Genomic DNA, 24,806 nt, shown 5'->3' with positions numbered 1-24,806 from the left:
TTAGCCCACACCTAGGCCTACACACACGTTAATTCTCACACATTTTATGTAGCTACAAGTCCAAGTGGTGGGCAATTCTGGTGCCGACTAGTAAGGCAGCGGGCGTTAAAGGACTATGCGCATCCTTAATAAATTCACGTGAGGAACTCCGCCTGTGCGCTTGCTTGTGCGCGTGTCATCTCATTAGCATCTGTACTTTGGCCACGGCACACCTCTCCCAGGTGTGCCGTGGCCAAGGGGCTGTTCCGTGCTGGAATACGGATGGCGTGGTCACACTAGCCAAACGTTCTAGACTTTAGTATGCTAATGAGCTTTGGCACGGGGCCGCGGCCCTAGTGTGAGTGGCCCCTTAGTTATTATTATTTTTATATATAAAAAAGTGTAATTTCATCACAAAAACTAGCCTGAAAAGGGAAAAAAACAATGAAAAATAAACAAATATCAAACATGTATGTACAGAGCACAAGTGGGGTAAATACTTTATAAAAGAAAAAGTAAAAAAAAAACATTATTGTATAAGGTTTTAATTGAAGTTAATTGGGAGTGGCTTCTTGTGGCCGCCAGGGGCCTGTTTCAGGTAGCTGGTTTTACATACTCTGGGTTTAATCATACGCTCTGAGTTGGTTAACTCAGAGCGCAGGGTTGATAAGCAACTCTGGGTTTTCGGTTACAGAACAGTGGATCAGCGTTGGGTTAATCAACTCTGAGCGTGTTCACTCTGGGTGGAGCGTGTGCATAAAAGCCATCGTCAATGGATCGCTGATAACATGATTCACCATGGAAACAGAAGAAACAAATGCGTGATCCTCCCACTTCTCCACTTCTCAAAAAAAGAAAAAAAACTTCTCCGCTCCTCCCACTGGAGTTAGAAATATTAACGAATGAGTTTATGGTAGCCTATGGAGAAGAATTAACGGGTATATTGTCACATAACTCTGATCTAATCTCCTCGGCAATTCAGAAAAAATATATAGTACATAGTCCATTTTAAAAAGTTACGCATATCAGCAGTAAAGTAATAAAGCTGGCGCGGCACAGCATTTCTGACAGTGTTTTATATTCGCTGTATTTGGGAAGCTGTAGCCTAATAGCCCACTGTGCAGTAAACAGACTGTCGCTTCTTTTAAATGGGGAGTGAAAGACATTAACGTCTGACACATAAGGTGACAGTTTCCATTGAAGAGCCTGATTGATTTATTATCAGATCCATTTTCCTCAAGTGATCACAGTTTAAATTATTATATAATTATTTATATAATTTTTATATTCATATTAGGCTATAATATGAATATAAAAGGGCTCGTCTGTGACTTTAGGATCGCACAAGTGAACAGTAACAATCGCGTGCAGCCGCAGCGTTACATGAATCCACCTGACATAAATCTGTTCAGTGGCACAGACGTTAAAAAGCATACAATACAAATAGGTTTATTAATCTGAATGTAGAGCATGTCACGATGTGTAAGGTGGCCGCCTATATGAACGGACCGAGGGCTGAGAACAAGGCTACTGATCAGATAAATGATCGGTCAAACGTAAAATCATCAGGAAATGATAAAAACATCCCGATGGAGATTTCTGTGGAGTGATTTTGCTTCAAACTGTACAGGGACGCGTGTGACAGTGACACTCCTTCTTCAGTCGGAGCTGCAGCGTAAAGTGAAAACAAACTCAGGGTAGGTCTAACCACCTATCCAGCAGGTTAGACCCACGGCGTATGTTGCCGCAGTAACTGACTCTCGGTTGCATTGAACCTGCTACCTGAAACGGAAAACCCAGAGTTTCCACCAACTCAGAGCGAACAAACTCCGGGTTGCCTCAAAACCAGCTACCTGAAACAGGCCCCAGGTCCTCCTGTGTAACAATTTATTTGCATCTGAGCATGCGCAAAAACTAAACATGCATCAAAATAAATTTTTGTGTAAATCATTCATATGCCCTAAACTCTAGTTATTCCACTTAAAAAAATCAACTCTGCATCTATTATATCAGAATAAAAAAAAAATCTTCGTTTTTAGGGGGAAAAAAATACTGACTTTGACACAAAAACAATCATTTTAAGCATTAAAAGCAATATTAACATTAAAAACTAATATCAAATATGTATGTACAGAGCACAAGTGGGGTAAATGGTTTATAAAAAAATAAGTAAAAAAAAACATTATTGTATAAGGTTTTTATGGAAGTTAATTGGGAGTGGCTTCTTGTGGCCGCCAGGTCCTTCTGTGTAACAAAAAAGTAAGGGTGGCACAAGGGTTAAGATTTAGGACGATATTGGGGAAATTTCCTGAGACTGAAATAGAGAATGTGTTTGAAGAGAGATTTGTTTCTGTTCAATCATTGACAGAATTTTGCCTTGAAAATAAAATTTGTATACGAGAGTAGTTATAAATCCCTTCTACATATTAATGCCATTAAAATGGCAATATATCATATAAGAGGAAGTCAAAACACAAAGACAAAAACTAAAAAGATACAAAAAATAATTTTCTCTGTACAGTTTTTGGTGATACTTGTATCCCATAAAATATGGTAGAAATCGGATGGACTCTGGATGTGATGCCTTCATCTTCATGGCTCTGGCAGGGATGAAGAATCAAACATCTTCACGGCTCTTTGCTCTTGGAGGATTTCTTTTTCTGTGAAGAATGACAGAATAATTAGTACATTAAAAAAAAATTATCCACTCGCTCTCAAACCAATGACGGTGGTATTCTGATTGGGCAGCTGTGACATAATTCATTGTGAGCGCTTCAAGATCTAATCATCATTAGAGTGTGTGTCATACAAGAGAGACGATAAAAAAACAAACTCAATGGTCAGTTATCATTTGGACATTTAAGGTTCCTGGATTGATTCACTATGTGAACTCAGGCATCGAGTGACATGACGCCCTGCTTCGGTTTTTGGAATCATCCGTAAATTCTCGGTCTCAGCAGTAAGCAATGCTAGGAGGGACACCTGTGTAGTTTTGGGACGTCCTTCGCTGGCACTGACATTGCCATTGCCTGTAACACATTTGACTTGTGAAGAGTGCAGCGTTGCGATACCTTTTTGGGCGTGTCGACGAAGGCGGTTTCGAGGGTTTCCGTTTCCGCGGCGTCTTCCACTGACACCGCAGGCGTTTCTGCACTCTCTGCCGATGTCGACTTGCTCTTCTCTGAGGAAGAAATAAATAAAAAGGTTAAGTTCAGTTAAGTTAACTGAAACTTTCCAAAACTATATATTTTTTTTGTTGTAAAGGTTGGCTTGAGTCCTCTACTCACTCTTCTTGGTTTTTGGCGTCTCGGGGTTCGGTGGAGGCGGGGGCTCTGTATCAACTGAATGGTTCTCCAGTGACGAGTCCTTTTTCCTTTTCTTCTTGCCTTCAGTAACCTGCTCTGGCGTTTCCTCTTCGCCCTCCAACTTATTTATCGTTGTATTTTCTGCAACCACAATCTGCTCTGAATTCTCTTCAAGGAGACTGTCCTTTTTCTTCTTCTTCTTTTCTTTAACTATCTCTTTCACTATCTGCTCTATATCATCTCCACCATCAGCAGCCGTCACCTCCTTCTTCTTCTTCTTCTTGACTTTCTTCTCGCCGGATGTCTGCTCTGAATCGTCTTTGCCCTCTTCCACTGTTTGCTCCTGTTCCTCACTTACATCTACTTTATTTTCTTTCTTCTTTGCTTTCTTTTCCTCTGTATTCTCTTCTACCGTTTCATCCAGCTGCTCAGAGTTTCCCTCGCTGTACAATGTCTTTTTCTTCTTATTCTTCTTCACAGATTTCTCCTCTTCAGCTGTCTGTTCTGGAGCTTCCTCGCTGTGCTGTGTCGTCTCTTTTTTCTTCTTCTTGGCTTTCTTTTCTTGCACTACGGGCTCTGAAACGTCCTCCGCATTGCAATTTTGTGTCTGTATTATTTCTCCTTCGGTCTCAGTTGCCTCCGCCTTGTCTTCAGTCGTCTCCTTTTCATTTGTCTTTTTCTTCTTCTTCTTCTTGGGCTCACATGTTGTGTCATCTAGTTTGTCTTGGGCCGGAGCCACCATTTTCCTTTTCTCTTTCTTAGGCGTCTCTTCTAAGACAGCTGGTGCATGCTCTACCGCGTTGACGTTTAGCTCTTTGCTGGGGGTGGCGGAGGAGGAGGCCATAGTCTTTTTCAGTATGCTCTTCAAGGGTTTACTCTTCTTCGTTGGTGTTCCTGCTGTAGCTTTCACCTCCACCTCTTCACTCTTTTCAAGCGCCACGCTGTCCTGTTGAACGGGGGCCTCCAGTTTTGCGGCAGGCTTGGCCCGGGACTTCCTCACTCTCTTTTTGGCTGGTGGTGGCATAGTGGGGTCCAGAGCGGCTATGGTGTCCATCTTGGCTAAGTCGTCCTCTGTGGACACAAGTAAACAAATAAGAGGACAGTGAACACACATAGCTAGGTGGCAAAAATGCTTAACGTGAGACATGGCAGGCACATTTTTAGTTTTTTTAAAGGACTGGTCAAACTCAATATTAAGATTTCTGGCTATTTAGCTTCCAAAACCTCTTTTCTGTCCAAAATGTACATTTAGGTGTTTATTTGACTAAACCTTGTCTGTTTGCGTATGTATATTTCTACAATACAATCGTCTTTAACGGCCATTATGTTTTTTTCAATACTTGGTTGGAAATAGTCTGATTCATGATATGCCAAACATGCATTTTTAGAGACCTTTACATAGTATGTTTTGATTTATAAAATGAAAAAAAGCTGCATCGAAAATCTGTTTCCATCAAAACTTTGGACTCAAAGATTTTTACTCTGCCTTTATCCAACATCAAATTGTCAAGTTTCATGATGATATCTATACATTAAACATTTCACATGCAGCGTTTCACTTTAAAAACCAATGGCAACCACACAGCTTCCACACACACACACACACACACACACACACACACACACACACACACACACACACACACACACACACACACACACACACACACACACACACACACACACACACACACACACACACACACACACACACACACACACACACACACACACACACACACACACACACACCTCGGTTTGCATGAACGGTTTGAATGAAATCACTGTGTTCCATGTTGTTCGTGGGTGGTGCCCTGTCTGCCTGGTGGTTGTCTTTCTCCATATAAGTGAAAGGACCCAGCTCTTACACCATTTCCTGCATTTTCCAATCCTCCACTCCCCACTAAAAACAAAAATTCTTCTTCTTACCTGGAGTCTATGTATCTATATCATAGCCGAAGCTTAATCTGAGGTGAGTGGGATTTGGTATCCATCTACTATATACTAACTATCCACAAGATACATTATCTTCTTCTAAATAAATAGTGGTGGCTATATTTTGGGGAAAAATAACCAAATATCTCCACAAAACTAGAAAATATGGTTTGCTTTCCTCCATTGCATACGTGTACACTAACGATGCCCTCAGTGATTTTTTATCCACGGAAACCTCTACCTGTCATCTGCAGGATCAGTTTCTTCCATTTCTCCACATCCAGGCTGCTGTCAGAGTCTGAATCATCTCCTCCGGCCGCCACAGCAGCAGCCTCAGTCTCGGCTTTTGATTTGCTCTTTGATTTCTTCGCCTTGGAGACATTTTCCGTGGATTTAGCTTCAGCCTTTTTCCTCTTCACTGGCACAGACTATAGAAAAAGCAAAAGAGAGGAATAGAGAGAACAGTCCGCTCAGTGACCAGGACCAGTTCTTAAACCCAAAATAAAATATGTTACAAAATAAAAGCCTTCTTCCCACCTTCTTCTTCTGTGTCGCTGCTCCTTTCGCTGGTTTGTCCTTCTTTTTCTTTGGCGTTGCTGGACATGACAAAGAAGTGCACAGAATGGGTTCACAAATATATTCAAGTGAACTTTTATTTTCTTACTTAATGCTGTGGTTCACCGCAGCCAAACCTACCGACAGAAGGCTTTGTGACAGCAGCTGTGGTTCCCTGCACAGAGGTGATGCCGGTGCTTTTCTTCTTGGGTGTTTTGACCTGGGAGAAAGTGTTTTGCAGCCTTTCAGTTTTAAAAAGCACAACATGTACTGTATATATATAGAGATAAGGAGCTTTTTTTAAATGCTGCATACCTTCACCGACGCTTGCTTTTCGCCGACTCCCGGGTGAGCAGCCTTCAGTTCAACATCAGATGAGATAGATTTCACCGCCTTGGATCTTGGCGTTGATTTTGGCGGTTTTACTGGTGTTGATACAGATGTCTGTAGGTGTGAAAACTTCCACATAAAATGCTTTAATGAGTGAAGACTTCATCTCTAGATTGTCTTCTATTATGAATGTGAAAATACACATTTCATCACTTATACAATGCATCATTGCTTTTTGCCTTTTTCATCAGTCAAGCGTATTATTATGATGAATCAAACAATATATAAACCCAAATGCTTTAGAATTTTGATTAAAGCACTTTAAAGCACTTCAAGAATGTACTGTCCATGGAACAGGCAGCATCAGCCCTCTATTAATTTGACCGTGACGATGAATAGAAGGACCATGCATCTTCATAAGACCCTACTTGAAAAACCCGTACATATAAGTGAATTTACTATTATGATGGATCCGCAATGTGCCATAGAGACAAATAAAGCACATAGATACTGGTGATCTAAACAAAAACTTCCCCTTACCACAGCTGGAGTATTATATTCGCTCTCCGATATGTCTGTGGTGTCACTAGAGTCGCCGGCAGCTGCTGTGGCAGGAGTGACTGAGCCCACATCTTTCTTTTTCCTTGGAGAGGCTGCGGACACCGGTTTCACCGGGGTAGCGACAGCAGACTTTTTACCGGACGCAGGGGGAGTCTGTAACGTCAAGATGAAGAAGTCAATAGAATGAAAAATCACCATTGTTAGGATGTGTTATCGAAAAACCCTGAAAAAACCAACAACAGCTTTCGTGTGTGTGCAGTGTAATAGGTTTTTTATCTCAGTGTCACCTGTGGCAGTAGACTCTGACTCAGTGCCTCGTCATCTGAGCTGCTGTCATCCTCAGCTCCGGTGTGATTGGAGGCCGTTGGAGTTTGGATTTTTGGAGCTGGTGCAGGATGTAGGATGTAGGATGAAAACACAAAAATGAAAAATTCACACAGAATATTTTCAAACGTATAAAAAAATAACTGCTAAAAGAGCGTTGAAACATTAGTATCTATCTGTCGCAGCTTAGCACAGAATCATTCAACTGCACTAACCTTAAACTTAATTTCAAACCTTAATCTAACAAGTTTGAGCAGCATTGCTTTGCACACTATACAGTATGTTGGAACGTGTTTGGATAGAAAGTAAAAACTAAGCTATCTTAAAAGGAGTCAGAGAACAGCTGTGGAGGCCTTTAACATGGCTCTCGACGTCTGAAAAGCCACTTACATCTCTTGTTTATTTTTTTTAAAGCAAGTTAATATAATTATCATGCGGTCTAGAGTTGTACCCACTTCCCATGCTGTGTATATGAAGTTTCAAGTCGCAGTCATACCTTTGGCTGGAGTCCTTTCTTGTTTCTTTAAACTGGAGTGCTTGGCCGTTTGCCTCTTCTTTTTCGGGTCCCTGACAAGAGAAGAAAAAATATTCAGCACATACATCATAACAACCAACAGAGTCTGATCAGGTTTTATTATTAGAGAAACCGTACTCACTTTAACCAGGAGCTGTAGATATCCAATAGTGACGCCGATAGTTCTGTGTCTCCCTGCAGAAATGGAAAAGTGTCAAAGTATACAATGAGTATATTACGTTTAATAAATGAGACATAATACCAACAACAGGTTAGATTCAGCCGGCTGTGCATATAATAAACTATGAATATTGGCAACTCAGTGTATCACAAAACAGCCATTGATCTTTTAAAATGTCCATTATTATAGAAAGTATGTTGTTATACACAAGCCATTCACTTTTTACTATTTTAGCAGCTGGAAAATATTAATGATGTGGGCAGCAATTTGTTCTGGAATAGGGCTCAGTGCATACACATCAGGCTCACAATAACATCAAAGAATAATGAACATAAGAAGAATAGATTAATAAATACAGTGACAAATGATATAGCCTAGGCTACCATTGGTTTGGATTATGGAAGCAACTTCAGAGAAGACAGAGTTGACACTATACTGACAGGGTCAGGGTGTATGGAACAAGTTAATCAACTTGTTGTAGAGGAACTCTGTGTATTCAACAGCAGTTCTGCCAATGCACAGAACGCGAAGGCAAATCCCATTTTCAGGTTGTGAACTTTTTCAAAACTGTAACATTGCTGTGCAGCACGTGAAACACTGTCGCAAACGTGGACCTATGGTGGCGAACTCCAGCATATACAGTAGTTTCATTTCCTCACTCTCTTCGTGTGCGTGCACGTGTGTGTGTGCGTGCGTGTGTGTGTCTGTGCAGCATAGACAGTGTCGACCTGTGGGCTGTGCCGCTGGAGCTCGTCTGCAGCTGAGTGAAAGCCGTGCTCCTTCAAGTGGCGGTAGATAAGCTGGATCAGCTCGGGCTCTGATGCGTTCACGGACATGCTCGATGCGTGTGGAAGCCGACAAATAAACACGCAGAAATAACGACAACAAGTATTTTCATGTTAAAACGCACTGGACGGAGTCAGTGCCTACTCCATTGAAACCATACTGCAACGAGCATGGGAGCACTTTGAACTGTGAACTCAGGAAGTCATTCTGTTTGCTGCTGCAGTGCATCTTGGGAGCTGTAGTGCTTCCGCGTAACAGCCTCTGACAGCCACCAGCTGTCAAATGTCATCCTGAAGTTTGTCATAACAATTTGAGGAGCATCAAAGGCGGAGTCAGCAATTCTGGAGAATGTTTGTTGTCAAAATAATATTTTGTCATAATCAGTGAATATATCCGCACAATGTTGTACACAGTGTTAATACACAGCCTAGCATAGTAAACTGGTATGTTGCTACGATGGCCCCCCTTTAGCCTACCCTTTGTTTACATACCAGTTTACAGAGCCTAGGCTGTGTATTAACACCAGACTTTTTTCAGCATGCACACACAGTACGGACAGGTAGGAAATTCACTGATTCTGACAAAATGGGATTCTAACAAAAAGTATTCTTCAGAATCATTGACTTCACCTTTTAGCCAAGGTCCATCATTTGGATCAATCTAATTTCTTAGTCAATTTCCCCCAAGGGTCCATTTATTTTCTTGGAGCAGACCATATATTAGTGGTCTGATCTGACACTACAAGGTGGGAAATTGAAGGAGATGGACCAATGTAGACCACTGATTCATAGTTAAGGAAATAACGTTATCCTCTAAGGGTGTATTCACACATGCCGTGTTTAGTTCGGTTGAAACGAACTCAGATGCACTTCTGCCTTCGGTGCGCATCTTTCAGGCAGGTGTGAATACAGCAATCGCACTCGGGGGCGGACCAAACAAACGCTCCGAGACCCAGCTGAAGAGGTAGTCTCGGTCCGTTTTCAAACGCACTCTGCTGCAGTTCGTTTGTGGTGTGAATTTGTCCGAACTCGATCCGACCCAAATGCAGGACGCACTGTGCCTTTTCTTTCTTTTCTTTTTTAATAAATTGCAGTCAGCTTCACATTATGGGAAAGTGTTGTTGTCGCCATTGTTAGGACGAAAAGTTGTGGTTTGACCGGGAGCCCAGAACAATATATTACATTTGATCGAGAGGACGCGTAAAAATGCTGAATGTGTTCAGCGATCAGACGCAGGAGAGGGGAGCGTCTCCCGCACAGTGCCAACAGGTTCACGCTGCGCAAGAAGTGTGTGTTTTTATTTTGCTCCCCATGTACGGGACCGTCAATACTATCCCCGTGTCAGTTTGGAGCTGAACTGCGCCGACCCAGCTGATACACAGCTTAATCAGCTGAGTGTCAGCTTGAGCCTATTCTTCTCGCGAGCCGCGCGTCCAGCACCAAAAATACAGTAAAAATGATGTTTCATATCGTAGGCTACAAGCCACATAACGTGGCATTGACATAGGGCTACATATTATAACCATATGAAACAACAATAATTTGATGTTTTTCCTCTTTATTTATAGGTTAGATGTAGGCCTTTTTATTATTTTTAACCCCATATTATATCAATGGTATATTTCGCAGTTTTAACTTCGTGCTTCCTGCTTCTCTCCACCCCAGAATGTCTGTCCAATGAATGAATGACCTCAGCTCACGTGTGGTTTTGCTTCGTAATGCTGGTTCACTTGCAAAAGGGGCAATGTGAAAGTGGACCACACCAAACAAAAAAAATCAAAACTCAATTTGGTCTGGACCAAAGCAAGTGAACTAGCGGACTTTCCCAGTGTGAATACACCCTAAGTCTTTGTTAGTTCTTGTATAGCCTTAGGGAATCTTGACTCAGCCCTCCCCTAAAATCTCTTCACGTTGGAAAAACATCCTTCAACCACATGAGCCAGACGATCCCCCAAACCTATCCAGACAAATTGACCTAACATTTCAAAAGCGTGATCAGGTGTATTTGGATAAAAGCATGTGTTTTTTCTTGGGTCGGTTCTGGGAAGAAACTGAAGGTGTCCGGGCAGTGGATCTGAGAGAGGTGGTGGTGAGACCTTGGGTCAAACTGAAGGAGAGTATTGGGTAAGGAGAGGGTCAGCCGGAGCAAACGGTTGAAAGAGTCTCATTCATGGAGCGAAACCAGCATAGGAAAGCAGTGTCTATTCCAACCTCAACGTCAGCGCACACAGTGGAGTTTCAGGTTTGGCAATGCCAGCTGGTTACGAGGCTGACTCAGCTCCCGTTCCCACTGAGTTGATGGGACAGACCACCGAGGTTTTTATGGAAGAAAAACAATTTGTATAATTGGAAATGTTATGTTTGCTTGGGCCAGTTTTAATCCAGAATATACGAAATTAATAACTGAAATGTGTTAAACAGCATTTTAAAGAGTGGGGTAAAGTTTTTGGAGAAAGAACCAGCAGAAGAGGAGGCCGTATAGCTTGACATCCTTGAGCTGGAGAATAAAGGAGTGGAGCATTTCCCTCGGCTTTGATGACAAGCTGCAGTAAGAAATGACTGTGATATTTGTACAGGTTACCCTTGTAAATGGCACTCTGTTTCACAGGAAATAAATCTACTCTACATTCCAACCATTTAGCCGCTCACATCTGCGCTCACTCCTCAGGTAATTGCCTCCAACTACAGCCGGGGAGATTTGTTATTACTGGGGTCCTTTAATGTGTCACAACCTGTCAGTGCTGCCTTTTCAAACGGCAGTACAACCCTTTTTTCAGTAGCACACTTTAAGACGTATTGGTATGTCATTCTAAAAAGGTGAAGATTTATCGGTTCGTCAATGAAAAAGCGAGAACCCTTTTAGGGAAATTTCAAACACAGCCAGCCCCATTGTGATTGTTCATTGAGTCCCTGTCAGATATCCAACCATATGGCTTTGCTGGAGGATCATAATGAAGTGTTGGACATGGCCTTCTTGCCCAGGTGCTGCTCCGGCACCGCAAGAGCCCAATCAAACACACCTACAGTCAGGGGCTGAGGCCAGCCGGGAACACTGGACCACCACCTTACCTGTGAGATCCCACCTGGTACCACATGAGGTGTAGACATTATATCTGCCACAGATAGAGAGGAGATATTAGCTGAATACAATGCAACACTGTTTATACTGAAGGTAACAGATCGTGGTCTCCTTCTATATTTATACAGGTACAATTGCATGTTTGTTGCACTTTAGATCTACTGATAGTGGAGGGTGTGTTTGACATGCTACAGAGTAAACCACAACCAGGGAGAGGCTTACCGCAACCCAAAACGGTGAAAAACCCCAGTGAAAACAGCTTTTTAAACGAGCAGAAACAACAACACAGAGCAAAAGACCAATCCAGTAAATTACAGTAACTGCACTCCGGCTGTATTACCTCTGGCCTTGTACCTTTTCCATCACTCTATACTCTATAAACTCTATAAACTACTCACCTTTTTTGGTTTTCAACCATATAAAAGTACCTGGTACCTACTTATTTGGTACCTACTCCGTTTAAGGTTCCAAAAAAGTACCAGGTACTAAAATGTTATTGCTCGTCAATCGACGGCATCCTATCCTGCACAACAAACAACCAAGCTACTGTTGGTAGGTTACTGCAGTTTTTGTACTTGCTGTCTCTTCAGTTTTTGTCCTTCTTACTTTCAAAAATGTCATCACGGAGAAAATTTGAGCGCAAGCTGGATAGGGCCACACAACATGAGACATCAACTCCACGAAGGGATTGCGGTTTAGCAGATTAGTTAGGATACGATTTGTGTGTCTAAAGCTAACAACTATAGCAGATCTTAATAGCCGTCATCTCAGCTTCTCGCTTTGGACATTTAGCAAAACAAAGTTATAAGATTTTCTCTCAATGGTGTTGGACTATCAATTATCAGCATTAAGTCTGTGTTCTTATATGTCATTACAACACTGAAAATACATGTCACATTATGTGAAGTCCACAAGCATGCTTTCACATTTTAAGATATTTTTCTGGGTTGTATGGAAATCATTTTTAGGCCACAATAATTATCAACCTTAAACGGCATGATATTAAGCTTCTACAAAATGTCTCTCCATATGCAGCTTGCCAGTAAGGCCGAAAAAGCATCAACACTTCAGTGCTGCTGTACTGTAGTTACTGCTACCTGCCTTTGTAGGGCAATGGTCACTGAATGCTCGTCAGCAAAAGATGAGTATCCCTTTCCCCCCAAATGACCCCTTATTTGACTAAGTGATGTTGCGGAAAATGATAACATGAACAAAAATGTTGAGCCACTCCTGAAACAAAGGTACTTTTGTACGTATTAGAGGGGTGACGGGCTGAACGCAGTCCTATTGAAGTACAGGCATTGGCTCAGAGGTTGGCGCACAGGAAGAAAGAAAAACCTCCATCCAGTCTTATACTCAGATTAGAAAATTGGGCTAAGAGGGGGAGTAATGTGCAGGTTTACTGGCAGGGCAGGGCGCTTGATTAGAAAGGTGCTAGTGTTCACGGTTAAGGGGAGCAGCCGTATTCAGTAACAGCACCTCTTCCTTTAGCCAAAGCCAACATCTGGTGCCGACCGACACATGGCGGCAACAGCAGCCTCCCACCCCTCCCCCTAGTCTTTGCTTCCCTTTCAACTCATTATTGCATTTCATGGTTCCAGAAAAGAAAATGCTCAGAACCTATATGGTAAGGGAAGTAAAAATGTAAAGACAATGTGAGAGAGTTGGTTAAATCCAATCTTTGCAACAACATATACATTTATACTGCTGAAGCTTCTTATTCATCAAAAAAAAAAATGGCACCACCAACGGAAGAAGAGGGGAAAGGTCAACACGAGGTTGTAAAAAGCTAGCGGTGCCTTGTTCTAACCTCATTCCTGAGCCCCCCTAGCTCAAAGTAATGAGCTCCTTCTGAATGAAACCACGCTTTGATTGTGTTTTATTGACTAACCTTCAATTAGTAAGTTGAGAGAAGGAAGCGGTGTTAAATTTACGCTCCGTTCACATCCTCTGGAGGAAATTGAGTAAACCACAACCCTAATGCACAACCAAGAAATAAACCACATACATGCACACCATAACTAAATGCAATTCAGAGACTTTATGTTGTATTTGGATTTCAAGGGTGCTGTCACATGTTTAAATTTCCGTGTAGTACATTTTCCACTCAAAACTTCCCTGTTGATATTTAACAGTGTAGGCTACATTACGGAAAATGGTCTGAAATAATTTACATTTAGGACAGCTGGAAAGAGGGATTTAATCTTACATCTTTGGTCGAATCACATCTGGTTCATCCGCAACTCAGCATGACTGGTTCATTAAACCAGAGTGACCTTCTCAAACATGTCTTACCACATACTGAGTTTGAATTGGGCAATTACTGGAATAAGACAGATTTGCTTTACAAAGAATGCTAAAAATAAAAAGGTCATCATTGTTTTATTCTTAGCTCATTTTGACATTGAGCAGCAGCCCAAGATTATGACATAAAAATAGCTGAAAATATCCTCCAGAAACCCACCGCGGTGTTTGTTCAACGTTTAAGGGTCAATGAAAGCCCCTACTCGTGGTGTATTGTAAGGTAACTGTTTCCGTAAATACTGTCATCAAACCATTTCTTGGTTAATGGTTGAATTCTATTACTGTGGCAAGCGGACAGCTCAAAAAAGGATTAGCAAATTTGCGACCATAAGCTGTGACATATCTGCGGTAGCAAGCTATCAACAATATTTTCAGACTTCAGACGATGACGAGTAAGTGGGCACATGCTCATGTTGAAATCTGGGTGTGTGTGAGCCGTCGTGTGCCAGCTTAGGTGTGTGTTGTGACCATGGTTGTGGCGTTGGTTGTGAGTAAAACGTTGTTGACACGATGAGCTGCTGCTGTCACACCTCCCACCAACAGAAAACAGTTGAGTCACGTCTCACAAGTGTGGCTGCCCAAAGACCTCTGGAGACTAGCCTTTACTTTCCTGGAACACACACACACACACACACACACACACACACACACACACACACACACACACACACACACACACACACACACACACACACACACACACACACACACACACACACACACACACACACACACACACACACACACACACACACAGGCAAGAAGAACCTACTATGATCAATAATATCAGGTCCCTCAGTATAATTAACCAACACATGTTTTTTGGGTGAGACCTTCAGCTGTCCAAGCCGCTCCCTCTAGGAAAACTACACGAATAAACACAAGTGTGTAGAACTTCAGGTGCACCACAATCGTTTTTTTCTTCTCTCTCTCCCTCTCTCTCTCTCTCTCTCTCTCTCGTTCCTGGCCTGACCTGCTTTAAACCCAGAGGCCCTGCTCCAAGGAAGCCTTTGCTGCTGCTGCTGGTCAAACATCACATCACAAACACAGCCTCATGCCCATATACGGGAGGCTCATACTTCCTTTGGCTGACTCCGCGGCTTCCATGCCCACAAGTCTCTCCCAAACCAATATCAACATTCGCATGCTGTGGTGTATGACCGTCCAGTGTGTTGACCAATTCACGGTTTTGACAGATCTCGTTTTTATGAGCACAGGCCTTGTTTCACCTGGATGACCTGGCGTTAAAAGAGACAAGACAAAAAGGAGCAAACTATTCGCGGACTTATTTAACAGACTTACATTTGAAACTGTAGATAACAGGCCGACATATTATACCAAAGTGAATGAAAAAATCAGATGATAGTGGCACAATCCGACCGGTAACTAAAATGTGAGTTGAGCACGCTGTTTTATCCCATGACGTGTGTAAAACAACCCGATAAAATGCAATTGTTTCATAATGTGACATGAGAAGCTGTGTTTTTGATCACCTGATTCGTTGTGACATAGATTTATTAAACTCATTAGTTGTTTCTCTCCACAGTTCTACTCCTACAGCCCTCTCTTGCAGTCAATGTGAATCTACAGCAGGACAAAGTTGTGCTGACAAATGAATGTGAAGCAATGTGTTCTAACAGGAGCTGTGGCTGAGGCTGTGCAGTACTGCTGATTTTGTGTTGACCCACTGTATGATCTCTCTGACGTCTGGTAGGAGATGTTATCAGAGTCTGGGTACTCTGCTCTGTCTCTCACCTCAGGTCTGCAGCACTCATAAAGCAACAGGAATAATAAGAGAGCGCTTGTGGAGGGCAGTGGAGTGGAGTACGGGAACAGTGTCTGTGACTGTGTCTTTAGGGCCTCGTAGGGCCTCATATAGCAAACCCCCGAGACTCAAATGTCCCTCACGCACGCACGCACGCACGCACGCACGCACGCACGCACACACACACACACACACACTGTGTTTTTCCTGGTGAGGGTCTCTGTAGAGTCTCTGTACCATCTACTGCTAAACCAGGTCAGACTTTTCTTGCTTTCTAGTATTTTGAAAGTTTTCGAAAGTTAGCAGTGCGCTTCATTGGAATCTGATTGATAGTAATGCAGTAATAAAGCGACTCTGAGTTTCAAGGAAAGCGCTACATGAATAGCCTGCAATATATTATTTTAGTAACGGTATGACTGAAGGGTGATATGCTTTTATGCTAAGGCTGCCTTTACACGGAATGGAGCAAAATGTGAACATTTATCCAAAGTAGTATCCAAATTTAGCCAAACATCATTGCCTTCTGCCTAGAAATATTAAAAATTATGCCACAAAAGATCTAATGTGAGGTGTAAACTCACTATTAACACCTGGAGGTAGGAGAAGAATTTCTGTGTGTGTGTGTGTGTGTTTTTTTGGTGGGAGGGGGCTGATGTTATTTCAGTGAGGCATAGAGGCAAATGGGTGGGGTTATTGGGACCACTGGGGAAAGTGAAATGTTTTCAAAGGAGGCCGAAACATTTGGGAGAGCTCCGCAAAGGATGAAGGTGTAGCTTTTCAGCCACAGCCACTTAAAGCATTCATAAAGGCACCATTGGCTGAGTTTAGAAGAATGTTACTCGCCCAGGCTCGCTGCACGATGATCTGGTGACAGTAACATAAGTTAGTTTGGATATTATAAAGGGATCTGAAGGAGTCATGGCAACAACAGCACTGACTGGGTTCTCTATGATGAGCCTGCTTAGTCTTGGGTACCTGTCCTGGGACATGATGGGTCCTAACCAGGTGGAAAACGAGCCGGACCAAACCTTTGTGGACCGGTCTCCTGTCCCACATCCTCCACACATCATCTTCATCATGACGGATGACCAGGGATTCAACGACATCGGCTACCACAGCTCTGACATCAGGACGCCGGCGCTGGACAAACTGGCAGCGGACGGCGTGAAGCTGGAGAACTATTACATCCAGCCCATCTGCACCCCGTCCCGCAGTCAACTCATCACCGGCAGGTAAAGGGTGCCTCTTCACGCCTAAGACTGCTTGAATGTTTTCAATTTTATTCTTAATATTGGTGTAAAAAACAAATTCATAAATCTTTAGTTATGGTTCAAGATGATACAATGTTACACATTAACATTTATTTTTGATAGGTATAGCATTGGAATGAATGGAAAGGGGTGCCCAGAGACAAACTTGTAAAACACTTGAAGGACTATAGATGGATTAGGGACATTGTTCCTTATTTCTCAAAGTATACAGTAAAAAAAAATTTGATACTTTATTTAGACATGAAGATGCATAGTATTTCTCTGATATAAATAAGGATATTCTCATGTTAATTCAGGGGCGGATCTAGATATTTTGGTTAGTTCGCCCCCCTTTTCCATCCTTTTATCTAGAAAAGACTATGCGATACTTCTTTTCTTTTGGATTTCCTCACGCTTCCTCCCATATTTAGCACTGCTAACTTTTCTTAGTTTTCTGTAGCCTGATCCGTTTCTTCGTTTACAAATGTCTTCTATCTAAATCATTTCTGAAGGTGCGAGTAAGTAAGATCATGGAATAGTCCAATGTAAAAGGGGGTCCTGAGGCTGAGACGCTAAGACATTGTAAATGAAAGAAAAGTAAAAAAATAACAGTACAGATATGTAATGGCAGTCTCCCTCTCCCCTCTTCTCTCACTTTCTGTCCCATTCTTCTGTATATAACAATCTAGACCTTATTCTGTATCACACGTTTGTCCCTCTGACAGTTTTTCTTAATCATAAACCCGACAGGTACCAAATCCACACTGGCCTGCAGCACTCCATCATCCGGCCACGCCAGCCCAACTGCCTGCCCTTTGACCAGGTCACCCTCCCCCAGAGGCTGCAGGAGCTGGGCTACTCCACCCACATGGTCGGCAAGTGGCACCTGGGCTTCTACAAGAAGGAGTGCCTGCCCACTCGCCGCGGCTTCGACACGTACTTTGGCTCACTGACGGGCAGCGTCAACTACTACACCTACGACTCCTGCGACGGGCCCGGGCGCTGTGGCTTCGACCTCCATGAGGGGGAGTCTGTCGCCTGGGGCCAAGGGGGCATATACTCCACCCATCTCTACACACGGAGAGTCCGCAAGATCCTGGCTACCCATGATCCTCAGTCCCAGCCGCTGTTCATCTACCTCTCCTTCCAAGCTGTTCACACGCCCCTGCAGTCTCCGCGCGAGTACATCTACCCGTACCGCAGTATGGAGAATGTGGCGCGCAGGAAATACGCCGCTATGGTCTCCGCCGTAGACGAGGCCGTGCGCAATATAACGTACGCTCTCCGCAAGTATGGCTACTACCAGAACAGTGTGGTCATCTTCTCCACTGACAACGGTGGCCAGCCCCTGTCTGGTGGCAGTAACTGGCCGCTCAGGGGACGTAAAGGCACCTACTGGGAGGGCGGTGTCCGGGGTCTGGGGTTCGTCCACAGCCCTCTGTTGAGGAAGAAGAGGAGGGTGAGCAAAGCCCTGGTGCACATCACCGATTGGTACCCCACCCTGGTTGGATTAGCGGGCGGCAATGAGTCCCTGACTGAGGGGCTGGATGGGTATGACGTTTGGGAAGCCATCAGTGAAGGGAAGGAGTCACCCAGGTTGGAGATCCTCCACAACATCGACCCGCTGTACAACCACGCACGCAGCGGCTCCCTGCAGAAAGGATACGGGATCTGGGATACGGCCATCCAGGCGTCCATACGATCTGGAGACTGGAAACTCCTGACTGGAGACCCCGGCTACGGAGACTGGACGCCGCCGCAGATGCTTCCAGGTTTCCCCGGCAGCTGGTGGAACCTGGAGCGCAACGTGGAACCCCGGAAATCTTTGTGGCTTTTCAACATCTCGGGAGACCCCTACGAGCGCGTGGACCTTTCTGAGCAGAGACCAGATGTCGTGAAAGAGCTGTTGGCTAGGTTGGTGTTCTACAATCGCACTGCGGTACCGGTGAGGTACCCATCGGAGGACCTACGGGCTGACCCCCAGCTGAATGGAGGCGCTTGGGGGCCCTGGGTGGGAGATGAGGAGGTAGACAGCTGGGACAGTGTCTACCAGAAAACAAACACGGATTGGAAGAAGAAGCTTAAGCTGTCCAAAAGCAAGTCGTTTTTCAGGAGACTCAACACTAGGATGATGTCCAACAGGATATAGACAGGACATGACGGAAAAGGCTTCAGAGGAGGCACTCCCGAAGGACAAAGTTACATGAAGGATAGATCTGTTTTATGATGGAACTTTTTGGAGCTGCAATTTTGTTTTTGTTGAACAATGTTTCTGCAAGATCCAGCTGTAGTTACTGAGTTGGAGCTGCAGGTGTATGTTCAGTCTCTCTAGAAGAACTGATGAAAATCTCAATGAAAGTAGGAATTGTTCTACTGGTTTGTATTATTTTTTGAATAAAACATGTTTGTGCCCCTTAATTGAATATTCTGGGCTGAAAAATTAGTTTTAAAGGCCTACTTCATCAGTGGGAATATGAAGGTGTATTGAACTCTGAGATCCTATGTGTGACATCACAACTGAGAAAACTGTAGGGTAGACAGTGAGACCATAAACACTCTTTGATGCCTTTTCTCAGGTTAGGATGAACCGATTTCTAAAAATTCTGCACATTGATACTACATATGATCTCAGAGTTCAATACACCTTCATATTCCCACTGGTGAAGTAGGCCTTTAAGATCCCATCTAACAAGATGAGTATATAAGCAAATGCGTTTTTATCATCATAAAAGGAAATTGTTCTTCTAAGAGCAAGAGAAACACAATATACTGTATATTAATATACACAAATCTGAATCACTGTATTTGACATGTCAATCAATCAATCAAACTTTATTTATATAGCACTTTTCATACAATCAAATGTAACACAAAGTGATTAATACACCCCCCCCCACACCCTCCACCCAGAGATATGCATACATGCAAAAACATTCCCCCTCCCACCCATCCATACCCCAAAATAAGAAATTCATTAAAACAGGAAGGAAACTGCGCTGAGGAAACGCCATCATCAGAGAGAAAACACTGTAAAACTAAAACAATACAAAATAAAGAGATAAAATAAATAAGAGCTCTTTATAGCGATTAATAAAAACAAATTAATAAATGTCTGACAATGTTACAAGGAAAAATCACCTGCAAGAATGAGAGAAAGTAATGGCGACTTCTATATGAATGTGAATGAAAAGAGTCTCTGATCAAATTTTAAGTGTTCGATTTCGGTTCGATGCATGCCAGGTTAAAAGTCTCACTTCCATTTTATTTTCTGAAAATCAAGAAAAACTTTAAAAAACAAAACAAGACACACAAAAAAAATCAAAGTTGCTTTTGCTATCTGTTTCCATTAAATGTGTTTAAAAAAGTATGCAATTCCCAGTCACTCAAACAAAAAAAAAATCCAGTTTCAAATGTGAATATCAACAAGACTTGACAGGCTGCAGGAACATGCATATTTGAGCACACTACAGCTGTCGAAAGTTTTGCTTTGCAAGGAGAAGTGAGACCGTTTACTTCACTTCCTGCCCTCTGACTGCTGTACCTCACTGACGCCCATTTACCGTTTTCTGTCAGGAGGCTATCTGGCAAAACCTAGGCGCAGCGGTTCATCTTCTTTAGCTTTATTTGAGTCATTTTAATAGTGTTCAGTAAATCAGTTCTCTCGGGATCAGTCACTGTTCTGGATGACTGAGAAAAATGGAGCAAGTTTTAATTCTTCTTGTGATATCATTTGGAGTAACGCAGGGTAAGGTAGCCCTCTTCATTTAAGGAAACAGCACAAAACACTTTGCAGAAACCACTGTCATAATGCATACAGGTGAATTATTTGAGTGGATTTCTGTCTTTCTCTAGCTTTCTTTCTAGCTGCTGAGACAAAATGTAACGCCACCAGCAACACATCTCTGTGCTCTGCGGCTCTCGGAGGATCTGTGTATATCCAGGTGATGACCAATGCCAGTGGCCATCAGCTGCAGTGCAAGAAACAGCTTCCCACCGGACCCATAAGTGTGTTCTCTCTGAAGAAAGAGAAGGTGACCATACGGGCGGCGTTCAAAAACAGGACAGAGTTTTTCATCAACAACGGGACCCTTAAGATCACACACCTGGAGAGGAACGATTCAGCCCAGTACACCGTAGATATCTTTGACCAACATGGGGTCCTCGTGAGAAACATATATGCCAATCTGGTTGTTCAAGGCAAGTGTTAAAAACATATAACATGTCTTTATAATGTCATAAAGTGAATCAAAACAAAACGCAGTGCACAAATGAGTGCAATGTAAGAAGGTTAGAAGAAAAAAATGTAAGAATCTTGATCGGTAGACATTCATCATTGTGTTTTGCTTTATTAGACTTATCGTTAAGAAAGAACCCTCTACTATGTGCTTAGTATTTACTGTAATCCAAATGAAGGCTTTGAAATATTTCTTCACAAAGTTACAACAGCCAAGAATTCCTCTACTTCTCAATCCTATGACATTTTCTGTTATTAGCAATGCTTTCGACTCAATTACCTAAAAAGGTTAGAAAATATGAGTACCCGATTGCATTCTAGCAAATTATCCCTAAAAATATTCTTAGAGGTATACTGAAATGTCAATTGAGTTATAACTGATTTATACATGTGGGCGACCTTTGCTAAGCCAAGGTTGAAAGGTGCAATGAAAAAGAGGAACTAGGTGCAGAGCATTCAAAGGAAGTGGCTGCACTCCTCAAGGGAACTTTCACTATTTGTCATAATTTTTGTTTTGAACTTTGGTCACATTTATTTTTCTTTTTTACCAAGCTGCTCCGTTGTAGAGCTTTGGGAAACATATATCTAGTCAAGGAACGTGTCAGTCTGTAATAGGTATCATAAACACATTTGTAGCCATGCATGTATAACAGTGTACGGCACGCTGTTCTCATAAATCTGCTATTACAGTCAAATCAAATCCAAACTTTTGGGGGGAAAAAATCACCTCAAACACGTCTTTATCTGTGTCAACCAAATTGATGCACTGAATGTATTCCTCTGGTTAACCATGAAGCATATCTACTACACAAGAATATATTTTTTAGCGGTGTTGGTGTTTTAAATCTAAATTGAACTTCCAAATGGAGCTCCTTGATACTTGTATTTGAATCTATTCATAGAGCCCTTAGCATCAACTGGAGTCTTGCTTTATTGTATTATGGTAGATGTTAAAGGCTGCAGGGTGCTGCCACAGCTTCATACTAACAGAACAAATGGAAGCATGCTTATGGCTTTTATGCAGTCTGCTAGTAGGACAACATTAGATTACATAACCATGTTTCAATTCTGTTCAGGCATGCAACTAAGATGTATAAGTACCATTGTGGTCTCTTCTCCCCAGAAAACGTTTTGCCCTTGTGGATCATAATCTGTTGTGCAGTGGGTGCTCTACTGGTAGTGATGCTGGTATGTTGCTGTTGCTGTGTCTACCGGAAAGTGAGGGCGTCATAAGAAGTCAGGTAAGACTTAACATGCCTGTTTGTAATTAAAGAAAAGATGAATAGCATTTCAGTTAAGACAATAATATGTTGGTGGAAACGTGCAAACCCATTTGACTGCATTCCGACTTTTTTGCAGGTTCATGTATCGGACCTTAATCAACCCAACCTGTGACCATAACATCCAATGGACGCTGAACCGAAGACTACAAGAGCCAACAGCTGACAGGACTTTAAACAAAAGTTGGGAGCTGAAAAAGCCTTTGGAGTTTCTTCTTGTATCTTGCATACAAAAGAAGACTTGGGATATGCTCTTCATATTTATCTATTATGTAAATCATTGTGTGTTGGATGTTTGTTAAACAATAATAAACGATTGCTGATCAATGACGAAAAATTGTCTTTTGAGTTCATTGTAAAAAAAGAGCCAAATCTCTGATGAGACCACTTACTCACAAGTGATAAGTAAGTGCTATTTTTTTTAAAACATACTGCAATGTCAATGGTATGCTTATGTTGCTATCCTCGATTTTTTCTCTAAAATATGTATACAAATTAAAAGTTAGAAGTGTGTGCTGTAGCCAATACACCAAACAATTCAACTTTGATTTACATTTAGGATAATATTCATCAATAGAGCTTTGAATTTGGTATTCTGCTGTAATTTCAGTGGTGATGGAAAAGGCATTATGGAACTAAATGGCATCATGATGAACAGTAGCAATCATTTTATTGATGTAAACCTTTAAAAGCACCAGACAACATCAATAACTATGAAAGATTTTACTAGGAAGTTGTTTATTTCTAAAGGGTCATCAGTCTAGCTGGTTTTTAGTTGATGCTGAAGCTTATTAATCATGTTGTGTTATGCCGACCTCTGCAGGCTGTGTTTGGGATGGACGCCAGGCTGTTATGGATGTCGTTAGAAGGGAGACTGGCATATAGCCTTGTCCAGTATAACTGGAACATCTGTGTATCTTGGAAACATACACACTTATAAATAGATGCATTTAACAAGTGAAAAATAATAATTAGACAAAAAAATGTAAATCTTTAACTGCATATAGTGGGAATGTGAATGTTGAATTAAATGTGTAGTAGGTAGGAACACTAAAGTGTAGTTGTACAAAATGTCCATGGTTCGCTTGTCTCAGAAGGAAATGTGAATGTGCCAATGACCAAATATATATGTAATTTTCTGCATGTAAAGAATAAGAGTCGCAGAATCATTGAAAAGATTCACTGTAATATACAATATCTTGAGTTGAGTCTGGTCTCTTTTCTCCCACTTCACATTGAAAATAGAAAGATGTCACATTGTGTGCATGTACGCATTGTGCACACATTTTAATCTTTAATGTTCATCTAACTCAAATACGTGTCATGATGGGTTCACACTGTATGATGACAGTTTTGCTTGCGGGAGATGAGTGCAATGTTAGTCTTTCCTGGTATAGTATGGTGTAACTAAACATTCAATCTTCATACACATGCTATTAAGCAACCCTTTTCCAAACGTCTGTTAGAATTTAGTCACCATCATTCTACTGAGGACACTAAAGGTCACACCTTACTGTTGTGCCTACAATTGTAAATAATTTCATAAAATTTGCTCAACATCCGATAATGTCTTGAATGTAGCCAAAGACAACAGTTTTCACCTTTAGTTGGCTGCTATGTTCTGCTGCCTTTACCATGCTGTGCACAACATAAAGTTTGAGACTTTCTGAAGTAGTCCAGGTTCCAGGCCTTTACGTAAAACATAAGCCCTGATCATGATGATGATAATGATGTGTTAAAATGACTCCATACAGGTTATCCTATTAGATCATACAAGCATATTATGGAGGTATCAACTGTCTTTCTAGAAAACCTTTTTCCTTTAATTTTTCAGCCCATTTTGTAGCTTATTGTGTGTTTAATGAGATTATATTGATGCTGTGTAGCCCATGATGTTGCATCGTACAGTTTTTGAGCATGCAACTTGCATCCACCTCGTCTCTGCCCGTCAAGTACAAAGATTAAATTACAGGCATAAGCATATGGCTTCAACAGAGGAATAGTTAAGTGTAAGAAGAAACTGGGGCAAGCAGATAACTTCTTGTTTCAGTAGAATAAATAAACAAGTTCTGACCACGGCTCACCTTGGTTTATTAAACTAGTTATTTGTCTGATCAAAGACATAAGAATATGGCTCTTACTGTAAAATACTTAAGCGTGAGAAAATAGTAACTAGAACAAGCAGGCGACTTCTTGTTTCTTCGTATCTTCTTGAATAAATTAACAAGTTCTGAACACTGGTTCCTCTTTATCTGTTTGTTAACCACTGTGCTTGTTCAGAGTTTCCATCTTCTAACCTGAAGCTGATCACTAACAGAAGACATTTCAGGCTGTAGATGTAGATTTGCATGTTTGCTATTGACTGAAGGAGAAAGGTTTGTGTGGAAGCTGCTGACTGGGTCAACAGAGGCTGAACCAAGGAGAC

The 24,806-nt window shown here is 42.0% G+C and overlaps 2 protein-coding genes across 3 annotated transcripts; one reads left to right on the top strand and one right to left on the bottom strand.

Moving 5' to 3' along the window:
* Nucleotides 1-525: 525 nt before the first annotated feature.
* On the bottom strand, nt 526-8,623 carry LOC307256299 (uncharacterized protein). Of its 2 annotated transcripts, none has more exons than XM_080035214.1 (12): nt 8,413-8,623; nt 7,646-7,698; nt 7,486-7,556; nt 6,953-7,050; nt 6,645-6,818; nt 6,090-6,233; nt 5,916-5,994; nt 5,757-5,815; nt 5,461-5,647; nt 3,267-4,355; nt 3,051-3,160; nt 526-2,639 (listed from the first exon to the last, which is right to left on the bottom strand). In XM_080035214.1, the coding sequence occupies exons 1-12, from the start codon at nt 8,518-8,520 to the stop codon at nt 2,607-2,609; spliced, it is 2,205 nt and encodes a 734-aa protein (XP_079891340.1). In that variant the 5' UTR covers nt 8,521-8,623; the 3' UTR covers nt 526-2,606. The 2 variants fall into 2 exon arrangements, with proteins under 2 accessions (XP_079891340.1, XP_079891341.1); XM_080035215.1 differs by having other exon boundaries at nt 6,090-6,218.
* Nucleotides 8,624-16,535: 7,912 nt separating this feature from the next.
* On the top strand, nt 16,536-19,016 carry LOC307256775 (arylsulfatase I-like; the record flags this gene model as incomplete). The annotated part of the gene is made up of 2 exons (XM_080035868.1): nt 16,536-16,849; nt 17,618-19,016. The coding sequence occupies 2 exons, from the start codon at nt 16,536-16,538 to the stop codon at nt 19,014-19,016; spliced, it is 1,713 nt and encodes a 570-aa protein (XP_079891994.1).
* Between the last annotated feature and the right edge of the window lie 5,790 nt (nt 19,017-24,806).

This window comes from Ammodytes marinus, assembly GCF_949987685.1.
Source record: "Ammodytes marinus genome assembly, chromosome: 10".
Lineage (NCBI taxonomy): Eukaryota > Metazoa > Chordata > Actinopteri > Uranoscopiformes > Ammodytidae > Ammodytes > Ammodytes marinus.
The sequence above is the reverse complement of the archived record's forward strand: the minus strand, read 5'-3'. Positions and strand labels throughout refer to the sequence as shown.